Genomic DNA, 25,252 nt, shown 5'->3' with positions numbered 1-25,252 from the left:
ACACTCAAGGACCAATGGAAATCCGATTACATTTGCGAAAGTTAAATAGTCAAACCAATAATATACCTCAAAACATCGTATAATTCCAATTAGTTCGTTTCTACGACTGCGGATGGAACAATGTGTTTTCCCCTCACCAAAATGTATATTCCTATAGGTCTTTCAGCGCGAGTCAAATCAAAATCACTGCCTTCAGCATGGTATCTTCGTGTGTTTGTGCGAAAAGGCTTGCCCTTTTTTATTCCATGATGCGTGTTGTAGGTTTTGCAAAATCGTGACCATACATACACAAAGTCTGAATCGTGGCCGAACAAAACATAGCGATGTTTAAGATAATGGCTTAAATATGTATGCATACAGTGAAGCATACGCCCATGTAGGCCTACTTGTGAAGAGTTTGTTGTATTCAGGGTGATCTAGCAAGCAAAGAAAATCATAAACGGCAAAATGAAGTACTCAAATTTCTCAGCATACCACTTCAGTTTGTTGTATTCAGGGTGATCTAGCAAGCAAAGAAAATCATAAACGGCAAAATGAAGTACTCAAATTTCTCAGCATACCACTTCATTCCTTCGTGCTCTTCCCCCTTCGTGCATCACATGCAAATTCTCGATGCATTATGCCACTCGCAAGCGACCACCCACCCCTCAAGGTACGTGTAGTCAATGAGCGCGCTGCTAACCAGTAATTTCGAATATCCCCGTGGGGCACAAGCGAGGATTCGCGCCCCGTGCTGCAACCGGCTACGTACATAACCCTGGGGGTTGTGAACAGTGAATACGACTCAGAACCATAGGAAAGGTGTCCACACACATGATCAGTAATGTAGAATTAATGCACTGGGTTGTTATCCACTATCGGGCCTAGCAGGGTACGATAGCACAGCTTTGATATAAATATAACTACCACATGCGGCCCCTGCTGTATATACACGCAACCTGACTGATATCTCGTATGCATTGGCACTATATATTGGACATTACTCGCTAAAGCTGCCGAGTTGTCCACGCAGGCTGTGTTATGACTAGCTGTAATGTACGTAATACCTGTTGGATCGACGGCGTTGCTCTTTGTACAAAGGCCAAGGCTGATTATGTGCACTTGATTCCTCTTGGATTTACAGACCGTTAGAACAGCGTGGAACACCCGGCTTACGTAAATACATGCACAGCCTCACTTTACATTCAAGTGCACGGCATTTTGAAAGATTCGGCGCGGTAAACAAATGCATGTTTCTAATGAAAATGTTCCAGTGGTGTTCTTATCAGAGGTTGTGTTGAGGTGTGGACTTGTGGCCGGAACATAATAGACGCACGCGTGATATGACAAGGCGTTGCTTAAGTATCCCTGTCATTAATTACCCAGCTAGTCTTCATGCACTAGAAGGTGTCTCATCACCGGTTGTCTCATCTGCCCTTTCTTATGCCTCCTGACACGGGTATCTCGGAGGTGACAGATGTAACCTCCCCAAACCCCATGCGTCAAAGATAACCTCGTGTGTGCTCCAAATCATCAGCATTCTTCCTCGGTATAGCAACAACGACAGCCGTAGTCTTCACCCAAACTCCGGATAAGATCGTGTTCTTTCATCGTTTTTTTCTCTCTACAAATTGCCCTGTGGATTATTTTGGGAGTGTTTTTACCGTGGCGGCACCCGGTCGGGAGTCCCTAGCGTCTAGGCAAGCCGTCCGCTATGGGAGACGCTGGCTTTATTGCGGGCGTGGTGTTCGGTTCTGCAGCTGCGTTTGGATTCGTTGCTGCTTGTTTATACTCTGCCTACAAGGCTATCAGGCAAGTCTTATTACTTCAATTGTTATCTCCTTCCTATAAATCACAAATTATCAATATAATTTAATTATTTGTTTCAGGACAGGGTTATAGTGCTTTACAGTCATGTTTCACTCCATCCATTAGTGTATGGTACCCATGTCTTAGATTTAAGGTACCACTTTTCTTTTTTGGTGAAAAATACAAAATATAATATTCGTTACAAAAGTTTTCCCACCTTAACCTCTGGAGCAATCACCCCCATCACTCCATTGCGGTACCCCCTTAAAAATAAACTACTTGAAAAATTCAAACGAAAGGTCCCGCTCAAAAACCTGCCTCTCAGAGCAGGAAGTGAAGGGCCCTACCTTAAGACACTCAAACCATCGATGCGTGTACATTCATATACTCACACAGGCAACCTGTATGATTTCAAAGAGAAGGAAACCAGACTAAGTTCCTTGATTAATATTGATCCATGAGATTCTACGAGCGGGAGTCTAAAAGGAATGTGAAATTGTTGATTAAAGGGGAGTTTTTACAACCATAAGGTCTGGCTGGTTGTTAGTTTATCCATGCAGTGCTTGTTTGTTTGTTTGCTTGCTTGCTTGTTTAGATGATCTTCCCATCAAGGGAACTCAGCAAACTCCCACATGAGGATATAAACGCCAAGCTGGCAACAGCTAATCTCTCCCTTACAAAAATCGGTTTAACATCTATGATTATAAATTGCACATATCAATAAATTGTGATTCAGTTACTAGACGACAATACTTATTCTAGTCATTGTAAAACTGTGGTTAGACGGGGGATTGTTTAAATAGACGTTAAATTGTTTAAATAGATGTTAAATTTTGTCTGAGATAAAGAATGTTAGTTTTGGTTTTAACCACATCGGTGTATACGGTTAAAACCAGAATAAATTTGCAGTATTGTGTTGGTACAATTTGTTAAATTTTTAACCAAGATGATCTCAACAGGGTCATTTATTATTGCCAATATAAACACTTGCCATGTATATTGGTAACCACAATGTAATTGAATTTCATAGATGGAAATATACATACGGGGATAACGAATATTAATTTTTGTTTTACATACACCGATATGTGTTAGCACTGTATAATCAGTACTTTCCCGAGCTCTGTGAAAACAATATAACACCTTTTTTGAAAAGATGGATTTCGTTGCTTTGAGTCATTCAAAAGAGTCTATAGTTACTTATTCAAGCATGAGTTATGGGTATAACAAAGGCAGTTTTACCAAGAGTCGTCGCGCTCATTCACAATTTCTCTTCAAAGATATTATGCCCCCTTAGTATCTTTTTTTTAATTCACAACAATATCAAGATACAACCGCTGATAAAGCTACATAGACCAAGTCGATGTCTCGCACGTCACCAATACAACTCTCATTGCGTATAGACCTAGGCCTCCATACCGGAGACACATGCTATATCCTTTCAATTCATTCCCGCCATAACCGACTTTCTTGTACCGAAAGGTTACGTCGGCCATTATTAGCCAGCTTTTTTTGTCGGGCAACAATATTATCGTCTGCGAGCGAACAGTCTCCTGGGACTCCTTAAAAACACGAACGCACAAAAGCTATTCCCCAAACCCCTGCCGTTTCATTGTCGAGACGTTACGGTTATTATATGGTAAAGGCTATTGATAGCTCTCTGCTGGCTTTTAAAACGATACCAGAACATTGTCCGTTCAGTTTATTTAAGAAAATGTGTCTTCCGGTAGATACATTCCAATTTCAAGAGTCGCATTACCGACTATGACGCATTTCCTACATTTGAGAGTAAATCAATTCAATTCAATTATAAAAAAACGTTTATTTTTACACTCTTATACAAGATGAAATAATGTAACGAATCATAAAAGTCAAAGAACCAAATATTAAATTCATAGTAGATATAAAGAGTAGAACAGATCTGGAGAGGAGTGTGGAGGTTGGTTACGGAAATCCAAACTTGTGATACCAGCCCTAAAGGCCAAGACGGGCGGTCAAAGAGGCAAAAGATTAAGACAGACATTGGACTGGACAGACAAGCATGCTTACACGAAGAAAACTTTAATTATTTAGACATATATAACATTAATTATTGTTAAAATAAACAAACATTATTTTAAGAAAAATTAATACTATAAATGTCATTGAAGTATAGACAATGGTAATCGATCAAAAGCAATCCACAGTCAATCGATTAGTTTATTTTGGCATCCTAAAGTTGCATGATTTTAATTCTCAGTGGCGCTTCTTCTCTCCGCACAGCAACATCTCAATATGATTCTTCAAACAATATTGAGTAAATTAACCATAATAAATTACTCATGGTTATGTTAGTAATTAACTTACCATAAAGGGTCATACCACTACTCAATTCTAGCCTCGTTATTAATTTGTGTCTGAGATCATTAAGATGGCTAAAACTGTTGAGACAATGTGACATTCTAGCGGAGACGAGCAGATTATACTGTTCGAAACGCCAATACACCAAACTGAATCTTCTTAGGATCAACACTTCTCCCAAAAGAAGTTGGTTGTCATAAATTAAACAACGTGGCTGGAGCAATGTGCATGGCACACAAAATTCAAGTCCATCACAACACAACTCCATTGCCGAAAGACGGCAACAAATCTTATACAAACAATCGGTGTTGATGTTTATTTATATCCTAACCTACATTTTGTCTATACGCGAGAGAAATCACATCTGTTACGGTTTAAAGGACACTTGTTTTGATTAAAGTAAATTAATTTCAAGAGGAACAACGACATTGAAAACATGTGAAATGTGCCACTGCATGCCTTGCTGCTGATTGTGCCAAAATAATAAATGAAAGTTTGCATCTCGAAAGAGAGGGAAATTTAAATTAAAAATTCAGGTTATTGTGCAAGCATTGTTCTCCTACTTAGCTTCGACACAAAGAAATTAATTGAATGGTTCCATTCTAAAGATCACACAACAATATACAACTCCCCAATAACTTTTAATGACTGTTAATAGTGCCATTTGCACAATATTAATTAATGAATAATTTTCTTTAATTTTTTATATATATATATATTTGATTAAACCTAGAGGGATGACCCATCGCAAGCACAGCTGGTCATTTGGAACCGTCACATTACATACAAGTATTCAATAAGACTTGGCAGAGAGGGCACAAACAAGTAACTAATTACATGAATAACAACCAGACAGATTGGACAAAACCTGAATAAATTGATGAAATAGCACACCCTACCATACAATCACCTAATTACAAAAGCGAGAGAGAAAGATAGATAAGAAAAACCCCAGAAAAAAAGCTATACACGTGCACCGATCTACCACGGTATGTGTAAACCTTTTTACAAAAAGAGCGAGCTTTGACATTTCGTGACATGAGTCAAGATACTTCATGCACAATAATTTTTTTGACAAATTTAATTATATGTTGTATCATAGTATGATTTTGAAACATTGTGGTATCACAAAATGTTTTTAGAAAAATGAACAGCTGAACAGTATTTTGAGATTTGTCCCCTTTCTTTGCATAAAAAGTGGACAAAAACCGTAAGCTGCTAATTCCACACAAAATCTAAGCTTTGATGTTTTCCTCCGTTGTTGAACCATGCACAATCGTGCCTTCAGGAAATTCAACCTCTCTGGCTCTTTTGTAAACATGGGACTGTGATGTCATGGGTTACTCGTTCCGTTCATCAACACACTGAATATAATTATTTAGCGGTGCATTTTAAAGGCACTGGGCACATTTGGTAATTGCCAAAGACCAGTCTTCTCACGTGGTGTATCTCAACACATGCATAAAATAAACCTGTTATCTTTTTAGCTCAATTGGTCGTCAAAGTTGCGAGAGAATAATGGAAGAAAAACACCATTGTCGCACAAATTGTGTGCTTTCAGATGCTTGAATTCGAGACCTCCAAATCAAATATTATATTAGTGAGAAATTACTTCTTTCTCAAAAAGTACACGTTACTTCAAAGGAAGCCGTTTCTCACAATGTTTTATATTATCAACAGCTCTCCATTGCTCGTTACCAAGTAACAATTATTTTGAGTAATTACCTGCCAATAGTGTCATGAAATCGAATATAGTAACGACGGAACGGAATTGCTTCCACCACAGTCCATAATATTATTTACACAAAATGGGGGGTCTACACATTTCCAAGGTACAGAAATCCACTTTGAAGCCAAGTATAATTATTGTTTGCTGTCAAGTAATGGACTTAATTTATCACGAGCAATCCAGTGATCCTGCAATAGACACACGAGCATGAGATGAGGCTAGTCCTGTTGGATAATAAAGACTTGACATTCTCTCAAACAGGATTAAACGACTGCGCAAAGACACACTATAATATGCAGCCAGTCCTGTCGATAATTAATTTAGATGATATCTTTGCCAAATAGTCAGGCAATTTGCTCTCTCTCCGCAAACAGGAAGTACGGGCACTGCGTATTATACTGAAAGACGGCTTAATTATCATCATTATTTAACAAGTGCTTAATCTGCGGTGGATTCCATTAATATAATGGTTAATAAGAACATCTTGGATAAGGCATGGTCGGTCTTGAAGATAATGATAGTAGAAAGATTCCCGTAGAATATTACTTGCTGGGGTGCTGTAGTTTTTACGAAATTAGTAAAACAATCACACACAAATAACTGTCTTCTCGGTTTTAGCATGTGACACGTATTTACCAGTTATGGTGTTTTATCATGATGCTAAAATAACTTTCGTCTTACTGAGATGAACATTATTTTTGTGACTCTTTTTACCCCTTTTTAAAAAAACTACAGCACCCCAGCTAGCAAGTAATATTTAAGTGATGCTTTCTACTTTCACTTTCTTCAAACCGTGTAAGCTGAATGTAAATCTGTGGACATTGTGCTTTGTGTCCTACAAAAAGTACCCAAATCCTTTAAGGTAAAGTCATGCCATGTGAGAATCTTAATCATGTTTGCCGCCATTTTGTCTACTCCACGTTTTTTATATTAGCCAAACGAATGATCCAGACTATATAGTCCAGCAGCGGTTTGAATCCATCGATAAAGAACATAGGTCATCCATGGACGCTCAAGTTATCCCTTAAATACACCAAATCAATAGTAAATTCCCTTGCTTAGTAGACCATCGATAAACTAAAGCGTTTATGCAGAGAAAATACGTACATAAAAACATGTGCACTGTACTTTATACATCTTATAATATTTAAGCTAATGAATTAATTAAACAACACATCTATAAATAACGTCAACAGTATTTGTGAAACAAGCTCAATTGAGCCCGATGTTGGGCATTGATACTGTGTTTCACTGTTTGGATGGAATCTTGGGAATTTTTTAATCAGTTGAGGTTTGCGGTAGCACCAATAATGTAAATCTATTTTGAGTAGTGTTGGTTCTGAAAAGAACCGTTGGTTGACAACTCCAAATAACTCTTTAGATTTGTATCGGGGGAGGGGGCGACTTATGTATACAAGAGGAAGAGTGTACTATTTCAAATGTCCACAGATTTACAATAAACTTAAAAAGTTTGAAGATAGTGATAGTGGGAAGCTTCCCTTCAAATATTACGTACTGAGGTTCTGTGGTTTTTGAGAAATGAGTAAAACAAGTCACACAATAATTTTCGTCTCAGGAAGGTTGACAATTATTTTAGCATGTAAAATCCCATTAACCAGTTATGATATTATACCAAAACCATAGCATAACTGGTTAATACGTTTTTACACGCTAAAACTGAGACGAAAATTATTTGTTTTACTAATATCTCAAAAACAACAGCACATCAGTGAGTAAAATTTCAAGGGAAGCTTTCTACTATCATAATCTTCGAATGTAAGTTTAATGTAAATCTGTTGACATTGTGTTTTGTGTTAGGAAAAGGTACATAGACCCTTTAAAGTATGGGAACATAGGGGACCCTCTGACATGGTTTGAATAAGCTACATAACTAGAAATACACAGGACTTTATTGAAATTAAAAACTGCATTCAGGGAAGATGTTTGGGTATACAGAGCATGCGCGGACTTTTTTTAGTCATGGTTATTTATGATTGTAATGTGACGTAGGAGCGAGGATGGTTGAAGTAGGAACGGATGTCTAACATTACGTTGGGGGAGAGCGTGTAGTGTCTTCATTCATCTGTTTTCCCCGTATGATATGCCCAGATAATAAATTTTTTATTAGGCCTAACACAGTTAATTTAGAATTTCGGGATGAATTGTTATCAGATTGATAGCGATTATTTTCATTTCTATAGCAATGCCGCGGGGGGCGGGCGGGGGGAGGGGGGGTGAGGGACAGCGCGTACCATTCAATTCATTAGGGCCGGATAAGTCAATGTTCTCGTGTTACTTTAATTTGCCACCTTTGGTAATTGTCAAAAATCGGTATTCTCTTTTGCAGCATATGCAGAACATAGCAAACCTATGAACATTTTGCTAAAATTGGTCATCGAATTTGCAAGAGAACACGCTTGTTGCCTTACTTTGTGTGCTTTCAGATACATAATTATTTGATCGAGAAATATTAAAATTACCACTTTCTCAAAAACACTACTTCAGATGGAGCCGTTCCTCAACAATGATTTATACCATTAACATCTCGTCATGGCTCGTTAGGCTACCAAGTAAGTTTTTATGATGACATTTTTCATGATGAGAATATTATGATTCTAAAAATCGTTTGGCTTCAGGATTTTTCTGTTCTCATTTTGATCTTCACTTTCAAATAATGACAACCTCCTGACTGCTGCCTATACTTTCTCTTTCCCATTAGTTCGGTGACAGTCGTTCGCGTTATCTCTTAAAACGAAATTGATGATCCAGAGATTTATTGTGTCCTTATGCTCTACAGAGAATAGCAAAGAATAGCAGAGTCACATTGGTGATGAAATGATAACATTTTGATGACTAGGAAAAGGCTTTTTATTGCAACCAATAATCGAGGTGACTTAGTACACGCTAATGATTACAAAAGACGTCTACACGCCACAAAAGGTTATCGTCTGGGCAAGGCCCAAGTGTGTCCATACGAACCTTTTTGCATTATACCCACTGCGCAAGCGCTAACCGTTGAATGGGATGCATTCTGGTCTAGCTAGCGATCAAACTTGATCGCTATGTAGCTAGACCATCATGCATCTCATTTCATCTCTAAATAATCGCGTACCGATTATTTGCGATATGGTTTTTCCAAAAATATAGTTTACAGAATGCAAGTTATTTATTAATTCAGTACTCCATTTTCACGGATGCAATTTCAAGAAATCAAAATCACATGACGATTAAATGCTATCTCTTGTTATCAATTTTATTATTGTTTACATGAAGTTTTACGCTCTTGACTTGAAACCAAATCCCAGAGAGAAACAGACAATCATGTAAATGATGGTCACTGCGTCACTTTTTACATTTAGTAGACATTCAATGACTTTAAAGAAAGATTTCATTTTCATTTTTACATTAAAAAAAAACAACCTTGATACGAGGACCGTAAACTTTCTTTTTTTGGTTTTAAATTTTAATATTTGTTGATGATCTTTCAGTACAGTATGAGCATACTCGTGAATAGACGAAGCCTATGATGTAAGTAAAATCATTTTAAAATAGACATGTCCTGTTTGTTTGCTTATATGCCATTCTATTTATTAATTTTATTTATTTATTGTTATTTATTTATTAATAGGCCTAATTGTTCTTTGAATTAAGTTTGATAGAATTTTTTTATGTATCTACTTCTACTTCGACTTTACTACTCGGCAAAGTCCCATGATGGGATATCACGCCAAGATTACTGTATCCGTATTTTTATATATTATTTGGGCCGTATTATTCTTTGTATAATAGATGTACAATTTATATTTTTTGTATGTTACATGTTAAAATATAATATCTACTTGTTCCCTTTTTCATGCACTCACCTGTAACCGATTATATTTCTAAAATTTCCTTCATCTTTGTTTTAATTTATTTATAACAAAACAGGCCCACTATTTTATTCTAAAACATTTTGAAATATCCCTGAATGTCTCAACTTTTGCTTAGAACTATGTTTATCACACAGCATGTACACACAGAAAAACAGATATGTCTTTAATATTATCGCTGAGTGAGGTCTTGATTTTATGTTATCCTTTTTATTGTATATGAGAGTACATTAGCAGGCGGAAGCAGAATGCAATCTCGCTGCACGATCGCGCATAATAGACGCTGAGCATGACATTCAATTCTAAATCAAGTAAGAATCATTCGAAGATAAATTGACGATCAAAGATTGCGTCCAAACCTTCCATTAGGAAGGGTCGCCTCGCCCGAGTTCCCCCAAAGAGAATCGCAGATTCGAGGAAATTGGATATTGAAGAACGACTCATCCCCATGTTCAGATAACGGTGTTGATATTGTCGACTCATGGATGGGTTAGGTACAAGGTACAACTGGGTAACATGAAGCATGAAGGGCTTTTGACAATCAAAGATGTCGTCCAAACCTTCCATTAGTAAGGGTTGACTCGCCCGAGTTCCCGAAAAGAGAATCACAGATTCCAGGAAATCGGATATTGATGAACGCCTCATGTTGCCCATGTCCGGATCGTGGTGTTGATGTTTTTCGACACATGTGTGGCTTGGGTACAATCATAGAGCAAGGGTGCAAGTTAGGTACAACTGGGTAAAATACAACATGAAAGGCTTTAGACGATCAACGATTGCGTCCAAATCCTCCATTTGGAAAGGGCCGCTTCGCCCGAGTTCCCCAAAGAGAATCACAGATTTGAGGAAATCGGATATTGATGATCGACTCATGTTGCCCAGGTGTTCGGCTAATGGTGTTGGTATTGTTGACTCATTAGTTTGCACTGTGGGTGGGTTTGGGTCCAAGGTAGCCTACAACTGTGAAACAAATAAAACATTTATGAAGGGCCTTGGGAAGCTCATTTTAAAAACATTAATAAATCATACATAATTAAATAGTTTAACATAATGAAGGACCTTGGAAAACTCGTTTGATGCATAGTTAATTAGCCATGAAGCTTAAGGTTTGGAAAGCTTATTTAAATACATTAGTACAAAGTGGTAGCTAAACATTTATGAAGGGCTTTGGAAAGCTGATTCAATTTGTTGTTGCTAGTAATAAATCTCAAAGGAAACTGACTGGGTAAAAATTAACGAAACAAATTGGTTTGAATAAAGACAAATCTTACTACAGCGGAACCAAAGACATTCGGAGTACTGTGCCCGGCACTCTACCAACTGAGCTATAATTCTGGTTAAAGGGAAGGTACACGTTTGGTAGTTACTCAAAACAAATATTAACTTAAAAACTGACTTGGTAACGAGCATTTGAGAGATGTTGATAGTATTAAACATTGTGGGAATTGACTCCCTCTGAAGTAACGTTGTTTTTGAGAAATCGGTAATTTCTCACTAACATAATAAAAGACTTCTAGCTAGAAGTCTTTTATTCCTATCTGAAAGCACACAAATTCGTCCAACAAGGGTTTTTTTTTTCTTTCATCTTTTTCTCGCAACTTCGATGACCGATTGAGCCCAAATTTTCACAGGCTTGTTATTTTATGCTTATGATGGGATACACCAAGTGAGAAGACTGGTCTTTGACACAAACGTGTACCTTCCCTTTAAGCGCCGGCACGTTAATCCGTAGTTCACTGGTTCAAGTCCCGCTGTGGTCAATTTGTCTTTATTTAAACCCAAATTAAAAACATTAAAACAAACACATAGACTTAATAGCCAAGCAAGTGCCAACCATACACTTTTTGAAAAGTTGTAAATTTGTAAATTGTACGCAAATACAAAAGGTTTGATCCAGTTGAAATGTGATCCAAACTAAACCTAGAAAATTAAACATGATTGCAGACATTCATGAACTTGTTACTATAACCTACTAACCTTGTGTATATACAGACCATACAATTAACAGTGTTCATTTGAAACTTTCTGATCTGAGCTTTGAATGCCATTTTGATTGACAGATGGAAATAACGCTATAAGTCTGTGCATTTTTTTTTTAGCAAATTGTTGTGGATGTCCACCATTTTTACAACGTTCGAAGGGTACCCAAATCTATCATAAAGTTCGAAAACACACGAGACACATTCTGAAGAATAATGCAAAGCATCTTTCTCGTAAAGTGGTATAATGTCTGAGATATAATAGTTTGGCATTTGATGAGATTGTACCTTTGATGATACAAATATGTTATGATCGTACAGTCACAGTATATCATGGGAAAGATATTTCCCTACAGGGCCATCCATCCCAGATATTTTGTTCTTTGAAAATATTTTACGAAATGGCAGCCATTCTCCTTTTTTTTCCTAGTTCAAATCTGCGATGTTCATCGTAGCTTAATATCTTTCACGTGGCATACCTGAATGTGTGCTAAATTCCATGCTTGTATTATAACCAATTGCACATTCCCCCTAATAATACCCCTGTCTGCCCACTGGACAATGTTTCTATTGACGAGTGAACATTCATGTAACTATGCTACATTGTTATTAGCGATATTTATGGCCACCTTTTTTTGTTTACAAACTCCGACACCAATTTACATTTGGCAGTTTTTCGTATCAGAAAAAAAAAATGACAACATGCTTGGCATTATAATTTACCCGTTCTAATTGTTAAGCATTTCCTTTTTGTAAAGATGGTTTTGTTTTTGTTTTTTTGGCTTGCACATTTGCTTAATATAAATATAAACAGCATTTGTATTGAACGATAATTAGTTTATTTTGTATGCAGTGAGTAGGTCTTGATGACTCTTCTTAAAAATGCACTGGTTCGACAGTTGAGGGCGCTATGATATGAAATCACAATCGGTGATTCAGCCATTAAAGAGAAGGCGTATAACTCAATTAATGGCAATATATACTTTTGATTAGAAGCCTACAGCAGCTTTATGTATTCTGGTGGGCAGTACACATACCTTATGTCATTTGGAGTTGTAGATTTCCTTGCATGAAGGCCACGTAACCGAAATATACTAACAAACAAAATACAGTGGTGCAGGAAAATATACCCGGTCATAATAATTAGAACACAAGTACAAGCGTTATAAAAGTAACAACTGAACAAGTTTTGAGACTCGTCCTTTTTTCATAACAACAGTTGATTAAATGTGAGCTTATGTTTTTTTCCACTAAGGCGGTACGGAAGTCGTGCTTGCAGAAAGTCCAAGCTATGTGACTCTTCGTGTCTGTTATTAAGACTTTGTCACAGGTCACCCTTGCATAATCTCAGAACGCCAAAAAAAGTATGCACCAAAAAGGGATCCGTCAGTAATACTCTCAGATATAACATTTGCCTTATTTAAAGAAACACGTTGCCTTGGATCGGACGAGTTGGTCTTTGAAAAGTGTTTGAAACCGTTTGTTATGAAATGCATATGGTTAGAAAGATATTTTAAAAGTAGAATATAATGATCCACACAACTAACACGGTCGGCCATTTATGGGAGTCAAATTTTTGACTCCCTTAAATGGTCGACCGTGTTAGTTCGTGAAGTAAAAGGAAAACCACGCAATTTCGAGGCAAGTTTGTGTGGATCATTGTATTCTACTATTAAAACATCTTTCTAACCATATGCATTTTATAACAAACGGTTACGAACGCTTTTTAAAGACCAACTCGACCGATCCAAGGCAACGTGTTCATTTAAGGCATCGCATGTAAACTCAAATATTTACCGCAAACATAAAGTCCATGTCTGCGTCACGCGTGATGCTCAAAAAGTTATTATAGGAGTCATGTAATGATAAATGTAGAACGATTGGACACTTATTTGCTGAAGCGTCGTTTCCAAACTGAACGTTCCCGCCCGTTCGTCCCAACGAAACAAGGTCGTGTCACGGAGGGCAAGGTTGTGTCTAAGCCTACATGGATTCGTCCATGTTGTTTCGATTTAGACTTCAGAGTGCGGGGGTGGATGAGTTTTCATGTTAGAATCTATGTGTGTGAGCAATGGTTAATATAACATTTGAAAGCAGTTCGTTCGTGCATTGCCTCAAGTTTTCAATTAAATGAGAATGACAAATTTAACTGAGTGATTATATTTTTCGACACTCATTAACATTCAAGATGTTTAATGTTCGCATTAATTACAATCAGCTATGAACTTACATAAAAGATGCACCGTAAGTGACTGTTGCCACACATCTTGAGATATTAGGATGGCCAGCATGATAGTAGATTGAATGGAACCAAAATCCGCAGCATTTTGTTTCTCAAGGGTGCATTGTTAAAGACAGTGTACACTATTGGTAATGGTCAAAGACCAGTCTTCTCACTTGGTGTATCTCAACATATACATAAAATAACAAACCTGTGGAAAATTTGAGCTCAATTGGTCGTCGAAGTTGCGAGATAATAATGAAAGAAAAAACACCCTTGTCACACGAAGTTGTGTACGTTTAGATGGTTGATTTCGAGACCTCAAATTCTAAATCTGAGGTCTCGAAATCAAATTCTTGGAAAATTACTTCTTTCCGAAAACTACGTTAATTCAGAGGGAGCCGTTTCTCACAATGTTTTGTACTATCAACCCTCTCCCCATTACTCGTTACCAAGTAAGGCCTTATGCCAATAATTATTTTGAGTAATTACCAGTAGTTTCCACTGCCTGTAAAGACATGAGGTTACTGAGTTGTTCATCTACACACCCTAACTAAAACGCCACCCCAACCTAAAAGTATTCAATTAATGGAAACCACAATGAGCCTGCTGGGCAAAATTCTGTCCCGACCTTAAAGAGACAGCATGCAGTTCCCATGTTCACACATGGAAGGTATTTGACAAAACCCACATAGTGCTTCGTTTACCATTCACCGAGGCAGCAGACTTTCTTTAGTATTAGTGTGTGCATAAGGCAGTGATGTAGTCTTAGAAACTTAAATGTCAAACGCATACGATTAGCATATCGCACAGCACGGGTCTGTTACCCGCCGGATCGCAGTGCACAATGCAAACCATTTCCACGGAGTCGTGAACCAGACTGTGGAAGCTGCGCAAGATATTGCTCAAGATAACTCGCCTTTCTTTCAACTATAGAAACAGCAACTTACAGCGTTGATAGTTACACGAGAATCATTAAAACAATCGTGTCTAACCGCCAAAGGCCAAACTTGCACCAACAAAAACAAGACCAAGAGCCACACAAACCAAAAGCACAAGCACAAGCACATAAGCACATAAGCACATTGGCAACGACAGATCAACAATGACAGCGACAATGGCAACCTCATCCACCACCACCACAACAGTAACAACCACAATCACACAATTTATGTTTCAAATTTGACAAACGATACAAAAATTTTGTATTATTTGTCGTTTTCCACCACATACTCACAATATTTGCAACTGTTGTTTGGGTATACAAGCTTGTAGGGCGAAGAAAATAAACAAATAGTTGTAAAAATTGTTTGGAAATAAGGTTTTTTTTTAGTTCGTAATTTTCACTGTGTGAGCATCGGTGAACCATAGAGAAATACAGTCCTCCTATGGGTCTCTCGACTCCCCCCTTGTGCAAACAATTATGACGTGTCTCAGTTTGCTAATTCCTCAAGAAGTAACACTAACAGTGGAGGTGGAGAACAACATTCATGTCGCTTCACCCAAGAGTTCGCCATCCTGTCTCATATTCCCTGGAGGCGTACATTGTTACTAATGTAATGGTAAACAGACATTTTAATGGTTTATTGTATCCAGTTTTTATTCATTTTGTAAGGTAACCTTGGTTTTTAAATGCCAATTCTTTTAGTTAAACGTCATAGCTGTTTCCGGTTCTTCCGTTTTTTTTTTAATGAAATTGTGTCGTCCAACTATTGTTTTTTTAAACCACGGCTCCGGACTTCGGATTCGGTTTGGCACCTTCTGCCTGATTGAAGTCCCGTACCCAAAGTATATGTTTTCAAAATGACTTACGGAGCCAAAGTAGGAGCCAAGTCATAAGTCCAAAACACCCTTACTGTCTCACTTCGAGCCACGCGTGACGGACCTCTATCTACGAATCAAATACGGCGAATCAACAGTAGAAGACTCATTTGCCATACCTCAATTACTGTCCAACAATATACAATCCCAAAACGGTATTTATAAGATCTGACATCAAAATGACAATCCCTTTGTGGCATTTTTATAGTGCCAGTTAAGCTCTAAAAAATATTGCCAGTCTAATGAATGCGTCTCTATTATACATTAAAATTTATTCCGTGTGAAAAGAAAGTATTTATAACGGAAGTCTGAAAGATAAGGCTTAGAATACATGGAGTAGGCGTTGGCCTATACAAGTTTGGTAATTTGCATATTCAATTTTGAGATGCTGTAAATAATATTGAACGTTTAAGAGAATTTTTTACTCTTCCCTTTCGAGCGCCCGAAATCACACCTGGATACACAGAAATTATGTCCACGTTTTGTATTTAGCTTTTTGGAAAACGCATACAAATATTTTCCTTCTTAATTTAAATTAAAACGCGTTTCCCCCTTGCACCATATACAGCGACCATCCACCCGTTAGTTCTGCTTGTCGACTATGATGCACAAACTAAAAAAAGTTGCGTTCCCCGAAGAGGCTTGGGCCTACAGTATTAAAACAATGTGATATCCTTTTTTTTAAACCAAAAATTAAGAAATCTTGTTTTTCGTCCATTATATCGAAAGAAAATGTAAGCTGTTTATTGTCTTATGTATAGTTGGAACATAGCTCAATTTGTCATATATAGAGTTTTAACATAATTAATTTGTGCAATGAAGATTATATAAATTCTTGCTTAGTTTAAACAGGGATGGCTTCAGCCGATGAATCACGAGAGAGAACAAAAATTATAAAAAATAAGTCTCAATATGCCCAGCCTTGATTCATACTATTTCACAGATATTTTTATTTTTGTTTACACAGATTTTTGCTATTTATTTTTTACTTTACTGTTACACTTAGACCTATAACAGTGTTTATCTTCTCAAAATACACCAACAAACAAGAACACATAATTTTATTGAATTAAAGACTGCCCTTTGTCAAATTGAGCTATTGTGATGCATATTATTTCCCAATACATACTTATACCCACAAGTGAGGAAAAAATACAAATCCCTAACTCAATTACAGTTATGCGAAATGTAATTTTACTTCGTACTCTTTCAGAGCGAAATTTGAACAATGATGTCATCGGAAATAAACAACAATTGGACTGTAAATTCCAATGGGGAATTTATTTGCCAGTCATAAAGTCAAACTCAATGCCATTTTGATTGAAGATACATTCAAATTCAGGAATGAACTGAAATTTCTTTGTACAGACCATTATTATTTGAAATGCGACGACATCGGACATACACTGAAGGGTATCACACACAGTGACATTTTACAGCATTTAACGTGAGGTTAGAGACTTGTCTTTTATTCCCATTTCATGAGGACTCTATCCATTGAAATATGACGGGATCGCAAGACTAAATTTGAGCTCTTTAAAGAAATGCATGACACTGCAGCTGTGTATGTTCCTCACAGGAACTCATTGATGTTCGCAGTCGGTATTTGCAGAGCAGAGAAAACGCCCCCAGCGGTCACACATTATCTCTATTTATCAACTACAGTTGCAGGGAGTCCAGCCAATATCATACCTCACATTGCTCCAAGCACATTCTCGCAAAGCGGTGGCTAGAAATTGTTATTTTCTTTGACAGGTCCCCGCTAGTAAGACGAAGTGCTGACTAAAGTCTGGGCATTGAACCATTGAGATATGAAACATGGAACATTTAAATGTACAACAATTAGGGTTTGATTTCGAATAATTGAGATAAAAAGAGCTGTAAATTGAGTGTTGGGGCGACAATGGAGTTCGGTTACTCACTTTTCCTCGGGTTGAACGCTATTGGGCTGGGGCTGTTAAAGATCGAAATATGACCCAGCCAATATAAATAGAAATTGCTTGTGAGACATGTGTTGTTGGATGTATTGATTTACTTTTGTCTGGAGACATGCAGCCACGAGTTATACAATACCACATTTATCGAACTTTTTATTCCCATCTCATTTCAAATCGTATGGATCTCAATTGTAATTGAAGTGGGGGCCCCTAATGTTTATGACCATTAAATATGTAAAGAAACTGTGAAAATGTCAGCAAATTTAAAAAGGTGTTTGTGGAAGTGTCGTTTTTGTCTTTGTTTTGTTTTTGCATGTGGGTGTGGCTTCACGCTAGGGGTTATTCTTCATGCCATAAAGTGATCGATTGAGACCATCAATCATCTGCCAGTTTCCAGTGAAAGCTAATACAGGAATAGAATAGAGAAATATTATCCTGAATTCTTAAAGGCACTGGACACCTTTGGTAATTGTCAAAGACCAGTATTATGACTGGGTGTATCCTAACATATAGGCCATGCAAAAAATATTCTGACTGGGTGTATCCTAACATAATTATAGGCCATGCAAAAAATAACCAATTAATCTGTGCAAATTTGGACCCAATTTGTCATCCAAGTTGCAAGAGAAATTAAAGGGAAACCTTGTTGCACATTATTATTGTGCTTCCAGTTGGCCTAACAAATATATTAAAAAACTTCAGACCTGAAGCCTTGTATTATTGCTTTAGTAAGAGGGAGCCGTTTCTCACATTGCTGTTTACTATCAACAGCTCTCAAATGCTTATTACCAAGTAAGTGTTTATGCCTACAATTAAAATACATTAAATACAAGGTATATTTTCGCTTTAAGTAGCTGGTTCGCATTGAAATATTCAATTTGTATTTTAGCGGATGAACACAAACTATTGGGTTGTAATTTAGTTTTGTTCACTGTTCGATGAATGTAATTACTCGATTAACATTTAACAATTTCACGCGCAGAGTTTTACGCGGCTTCGGGCTATTGAGGTAATCTCCATAAGTGACTACTCCATAAGTGACTAAGTTGAAGTGAAGATTTTAGGCTTATAAGTACCCGGTATTTAAAGGCACTGGACACCATTTTTTAACTAGCATAAAAACTTACTTGGTAACGAGCAATGGAGAGCCGTTGATAGTATAAAACAGTGTGAGAAACGGCTTCCTCTGAAGTAACTTAGTTTTTGAGAAAGAAGTCACTCAGATTAAAATACTTCAGACCTGTAACCTTTTCAGGCATCTGGTGTTTTCTCTTTGATTATTTTCTTGCAATGACCAAAAAGACAAAATGAGCCTAAATGTTCTCAGATTTTATTTTATGCATAATGTTGCGATAAACCAAGAGAAAACACTGGCCTTAGAAAATTTTACCAAACGCGTTCAGTGCCTTTTAAGAGTTAAAGTAAGAAAACTAAACATTAAATAGTATCCGAACTGAGCGAAAACCGAGACAGGGGTATGTAGCAGCAACGTCATGGCTACCATGGCAATTTTTATTCAATTTGAAGAATTCCAATTGAATTTTCCACACTGTGATAAAAATACAAAAAAGGTACATTTTCAGTCTTTATTGGTGCCTTGAAATGACTTGTCAATTGGTCGAACGAAATTCGAGTCAAGTGAAACGCTGCGAGGCTTTTTTGACAATCTTCATTGCTTTCAAAATGAAGAAAACAAATCCAAACTTCTCCATGGTTATTTATGAGCATTGAATCATCTCTTGCCTCTGTAGTCAATAATCGGCATCAATGTTTTCGTGACTAGAGATAAGTATTACATTAAAGTGCTGTTTCTGTATTGAATGTTAGCAACAACAGACTACCACAATAATGTAAACCCCTCTATAGCGGAAGAATAAGGAGTTGCTTATCATTACTGAAGTAATACACAGGACAACACAAATGTAAGGTTTAAATCCAAAAGGCAAACGATGGCAAACAAAAACCCTTAATTTATAGCGCCTTCACCCTGACAGCGAATGTGATGTAGTCCTATCGCTTGATTGGTGATGTCACGCAGGGGTCGATTTACGGCCGACTGCATTCACACCCTGTTCAAGTTTTAAACAGTATATATGGATGTTTATTTTTCAATTAAATCAACGTACGCAGTCGAGAATCATTATTTTAAGGCAGTGGACACTATAGTGGTAATTACTCAAAATAATTATTAGCATAAAAACTTACTTGGTAGCAAGTATTATGGGTATCTGTTGATAGTATAAAACATTGTGAGAAACCGCTCCCTCCCTCTGAAGTGACGTATCTTTCAAGAAAGAAGTAATTTTCTACGAATTTGATTTCGAGACTTCAGAATTAGAATTGGAGGTATCGAATTCAAACATATGCAAGCACACAACATCGTGTGACAAGGGCGTTTTTTCTCTTCATTATTCTCGCAACTTCGACGACCAGTTGAGCTCAAATTTTCTCAGGTTTGTTATTTTATGCATATGTTGAGATACACCAAGTGAGAAGACTGGTCTTTGACAATTACCACTAATGTCCAGTGTCTTTAAAAATAATATAAGGCTATCTCCTGTTAAAATATACTGAAGATTATGAGTTTCGGCGTTTGTTCGTTTTATCATGAGCGTGAGTTCAATAACATGCACACTATACACCAGCCAGCCTAGACATGGAAATGTATGGATTATTCACCATGAAGACCTGAAATTATTCACATTCTAACCTTTGGAAATATTCTCCTTGGAATCAAGGTGTTTTGAATTAAAAAAAAAACCGCTAAACACTGATGGTGTCTCTTTCATGATGTGTTGAAGTCTACGTGACATGGAAATGTACTGAATGTTACTGAATCTTGTGTTAACGAAAAATCATCTGATAATACAGTTCCTTTGAAAAGTCACGGCCGTTCCAAGTGAGAGGAGCTGTTTAAGAAAACGGAAATAATGAGCATTGACTTGCAAATTTAAAAGACGAAACTGTCTCTAAATGGGTTTGAATCGACATCGGAAAGTGCTTATCAAACCAACTCAATTCAGGAGCAAGATATACTCACTGCTGGGAATTCTATGGTTAGCTTCTTACCTCGAATATTGATTGGTGAATTGGGCCCAGAAACACACGGCTGTATTGTAAATCTAACTAAAATTTACCAACTTTTAGCGTGATTTTTACCCTTTTTGACACCTTTTTATGTGTATTAAAACTCTCTTTAGAATGCACGTCAGTGAATAAATGTCACTTACAATACAAACTTTGAAGGTCAAAGACGTTAAGGCAAATTCTGAATTACAATATTTTCTGATCTTTATAATGTTAAAGGCAGTGGACACTATTGGTAATTACTCAAAATAATTATTGGCATAAAACGTTTCTTGGTGACGAGTAATAGGGAGAGGTTGATGGTATAAAACATTGTGAGAAACGGCTCCCTCTGAAGTGCCGTAGTTTTCGAGAAAGAAGTAAATTTCCACGAATTTGATTTCGAGACCTCAGATTTAGAACTTGAGGTCTCGAAATCAACCATCTAAACGCACACAACTTCGTGTTTTTTTCTTTCATTATTATCTCGCAAGTTTGATGACCGATTGAGCTCAAATTTTCACAGGTTTGTTATTTTATGCATATGTTGAGATACACCAGCTGTGAAGGCTTGTCTTTGACAATTACCAATAGTGTCCAGAGTCTTTAAAACGCTCTTAGAATGCACGTCACTGAATAAATGTCACTCATAATACAAACGTATAGAAGGTCAAAGATGTTAAGGCAAATTCTGAATTACAATATTTTCTGATCTTTATAATGTTAAAGACATTTCTTGTAAAAGGGAATTCAAAATTCTCAATACATATTCATTATTGACACGGTATTGGGTGAATTGTATGTATAAATCCATCATAAATACATTGATAACAAAAATTACAAAGTACAGGATTTGAAACTTTGCATGGTGGAAAAACAATATGGAAAGGTTTGCGGTAGCACCATGTAATGACTATCTTTGTGTTCTGAAAATAACTGTTGGTTTCAACTCGACGTTCTGATCTTTATAATGTTAAAGATTGACAAATTATGGATTACCTCCAGATCTCTTTATTTGTTTTAATGTGTCAATCAAATGGATTATATTTAAAGATTTTACTTTGATTAAACCCCTAACATATTATAACCTTCTTTCCCCTAACACGTCAGAAAGAAATCCGAACAGAAAATAATCATGAGGCCCCATTAAGCCGCGCATTTACATTTCTCCGCTCTGGGCATACTATACCCATCTAGATTATTCACGCATATTATAACACGTCTGCTTGATTAATGCCTTCAACCAGTGCCTCTTTAATTTAGATCGCGCGGTTTCGTATTTCAAAAAATGTTTTCTGCATTTCATTTGATTATGCATGTCCATTATGTCCAAATTGGAAATAGTGGCCCCATGATCTTATTTGCTTTTTGGCGTGAATTATCATAGCCTGGGTTTAATGCTGCGTATACGGCGTTAACGTACGCTAATAGAGAAAAGTAAGAAACTACCAGGCTATGTAGTACGGGCTTTGAACCGAGCGGACGGGCAGACTCTGCGCACTAAAAAAGCAAAATTGCAGACGGAGGTAAAATGCTGAAAAGATTTGATGAATTGTGAAATGGCCGACTGAAGATAAGGCTCCAGGGCGCAGACGACATCTTCGCTCAGCCCCTTCGTCAAGAAAAAAATAATGCCGGCTAGAATATTTGTTTAAAACCCCGACAATATTTGGTTTAAATATGCGGGATGTGTTAAAACGGAACTGACTTTATGAGTAATGTATTATTGCATTCATTGACAGTGAGTGTGGAGAGCGGGGGTACACAGTCTACCGCAGCGGTCGGCCTTGCCTCGTGGGTCGCGCATTCAAAATGAGCCAGCATTCAATGTAGACATTTTCGTGCATCATGTGCAGGTGTTACTAGTCTGTCTGACGTGCGCGTCGCCTCAAAACAAAAAGTGCTGTTATGATTCATTCTACTGATTGTCTTCGCTCGAGAAGGATCAGGATGTTTTATGTTGCCGTGGTGTGCTTGAAATGACTCATCCGTTTCTACTGTCTTTCTCTCTTGTTCACGACAGGGACCATAAACGCATTGCCGAGAAACAAGCCGAGAAGCGGGAGCAGCAGCTGCTGGCCATTAGCGAGCAGACAGCCACGGCACTGTCGCATACAGAGGAACCCCCGACCAGGACATCTCGCTCCCTTAGCACACCAGGTCTCCTGCTTGAACAGAGGCGACCGTCTGCCTTCGCTCCTCCTCCACAAGCTATGGAGAGGCGCTGGACACGCGCCGGGCTCGAGTACCGCCATGAAGGAGGCGTGGTACACATACATAAATCGGAGGACAATGCTCCGGACTCTGGAGACTCCGACTCCAATATTGCGTACAAGCGTCATCATGATAGCGGTGAGCCACCGATATCACCAAGGGGCAAATCAACCCCTGGAACAAAACCAAAGAAGCTTCCATGCGTACCGCCTCCGCAGGTCCAAATTCAGGTGTCTTTGACCCCACAGAGCGACTCCAACGGTGACACGACGTCAGTGGAAGAAGTGACCGTTACACCGAAACCCGTAAATGTATGCACATCGGGTGACGGGTCCCGAACTCAGACTGTAACGGAGATATCAAGTAACGAAGGAAGTAGTAACGTCACTAAGACCACTAAGGTGGCTGCGGACTGGGTTTAATGATTGTATTGGTCACAGCAATTCTATCAGATCAGACTATGAAACTGACAAAATCTTCGATGGGTTATCTATGGAGTTCATTCAAAGTACGCCAGCTAACAACCAAGTTGGATTATGTTAAAAGTAACCTACTGTCTTCACTTCATTATGCATTATGACCATTCGGACTCAAACCAGTTTTACATAATAATGCAAAATAAACGCTTCAGACTTCAATCTGTGAAAAAAAAAAAAAAAAAAAAATCCAAAACGAAAATGTAACAGATTTTTGAGGTCGAATCTACTTCCCCTGACAATGAGTCAAGAAGAATCATCGGTTTTTACTTAAAGCTTCGCTTGGAATTGAATGTAATTATCATCGATCCAGTATTGGGCCCGTCTGGCTATTCCGCCGCAATGGAGCAATCGTCATGGACAAAGGAAAGATGCACAAACTACACTGGTTACATCGTACATCACGGTCGGGGATGCGGCGTAAGATGATGCCTCTATATTTACGAGCTGAGCATCATTATGGTTGAAAGACTGCATATTATGGAGATGAGGGTTAGACCATGGAGGAAGAAACCTCCATGGTTAGAGCTTGTCGTATTTAAATTAACCCAACCTTTATAACGATTTATACAGTGATCAGTGGGGACTGAAGTGGCTTATGGTTGTGTGCCACGTGGGTTGCGTCAGCCATTTTGAACGACTTCGTTCTGTGGTCTCGTTGACGCTGTCTGGCAATGGCGTGATGGCTTCGGCTATGTCCCTGGACAATGGTCATAGCCAAAGTCACCCAAAGTCGGACTTAATTTTACAAAATAAAACTAGCGAATTGATGTGGAAAGCTATGGCTGTGATGCGATGATTTGATTCAAAGTATCAGTAGCCCAAAAATATTACAACTTTGCGTCCGCAAAAATTCATAATGATAATGTGTGTCTATTACTTTGTCCGTCTCCATCAGCGTAGCGTGTTAATATGCTAAAGGTGCATTTCCGCATACACAATTAATGAATGCAACTTCAAAACGTGCTTTAAATAATGGTAAGAGTGCACTCTTTAACCCAGCCGGTTGTTTCTTCTTGTAGAATGAGATTACGTTTTGCTCTATCGACGAAACACTAAAGGCACTGGACACTATTGGTAACTACTCAAAATCATTGTCTTTTTGTTAGCATGAAAACTTACACGAGCAATGGAGCCGTATGAAACATTGTGAGAAACGGCTCCCTCTGAAATAGGAATTTTTTCACTCAAATAATAAGACTTCAGGCCTGAAGAATGATTTTAAAAGGCATCTGAAAGCACACACATTTTGTGCAACAAGGGTGTTTATACCAGTTGAGTCCAATTGAGTCCACAGATTTGTTATGCCTATGTTTTACATGTGTTGGGATACACCAAGTGAGAACACTGGTCTTTGACAATAGTCAAACGTGTCCAGTGCCTTTAAAGATGTAGCAAGTTTATATTACATATGAATCTATCTATCTAATCAAACAAATCTAATCAAACAGTGTAGTTTTGATTGAGATAGATGAAAATTGCTTTATAATTACAAGTTCTGTTTCACAGGGTTAGCATTTCTAACCTAAACTAAACTGCAAACAACACGTCGAAAGACCAGTTTATGCCCTTTTCTCTGTTAAAGCTTTTGTTCTAATGCATTATCAACTAAAACATCATACATTTATTGCTGGCATGTTTTTTTGGCAAAAGTAAATGCTTAGAGAAATAAAGCCAAAGTTAAAACATTCACCGATATCTCCAAAATGATATCTTTTTACTTTGCTAACAACCTTATGAGTGCTTTAATAGTATGCACATCGGTGGTATTTGATATTATCAAAGCGCTACTTTTTCTCACTATAACTTGCT

The 25,252-nt window shown here is 37.6% G+C and overlaps 1 protein-coding gene across 1 annotated transcript; it reads left to right on the top strand.

The window, feature by feature from the left end:
• The first annotated feature begins 835 nt into the window (after nucleotides 1-835).
• On the top strand, nucleotides 836-23,629 carry LOC117289958. The gene is made up of 2 exons (XM_033771170.1): nucleotides 836-1,791; nucleotides 22,774-23,629. Exons 1-2 carry the CDS (start codon nucleotides 1,694-1,696, stop codon nucleotides 23,384-23,386), a joined length of 711 nt encoding a protein of 236 aa, XP_033627061.1. The 5' UTR covers nucleotides 836-1,693; the 3' UTR covers nucleotides 23,387-23,629.
• The last annotated feature ends 1,623 nt before the right edge of the window (nucleotides 23,630-25,252 follow it).

This window comes from Asterias rubens, chromosome 1 (genome assembly GCF_902459465.1).
Source record: "Asterias rubens chromosome 1, eAstRub1.3, whole genome shotgun sequence".
Classification (NCBI taxonomy): Eukaryota; Metazoa; Echinodermata; class Asteroidea; order Forcipulatida; family Asteriidae; genus Asterias; species Asterias rubens.
Note: the sequence above shows the minus strand (reverse complement) of the source record. Positions and strands in the feature narration are given on the sequence as shown.

Coding starts and splice junctions, on each gene's coding strand:
- LOC117289958 (XM_033771170.1), top strand. CDS start 1,694: ATGGGAGACGCTGGCTTTATTGCGGGCGTGGTGTTCGGTTCTGCAGCT. Junction 1,792..22,773: donor TCTGCCTACAAGGCTATCAG/GCAAGTCTTATT, acceptor TGTTCACGACAG/GGACCATAAACGCATTGCCG.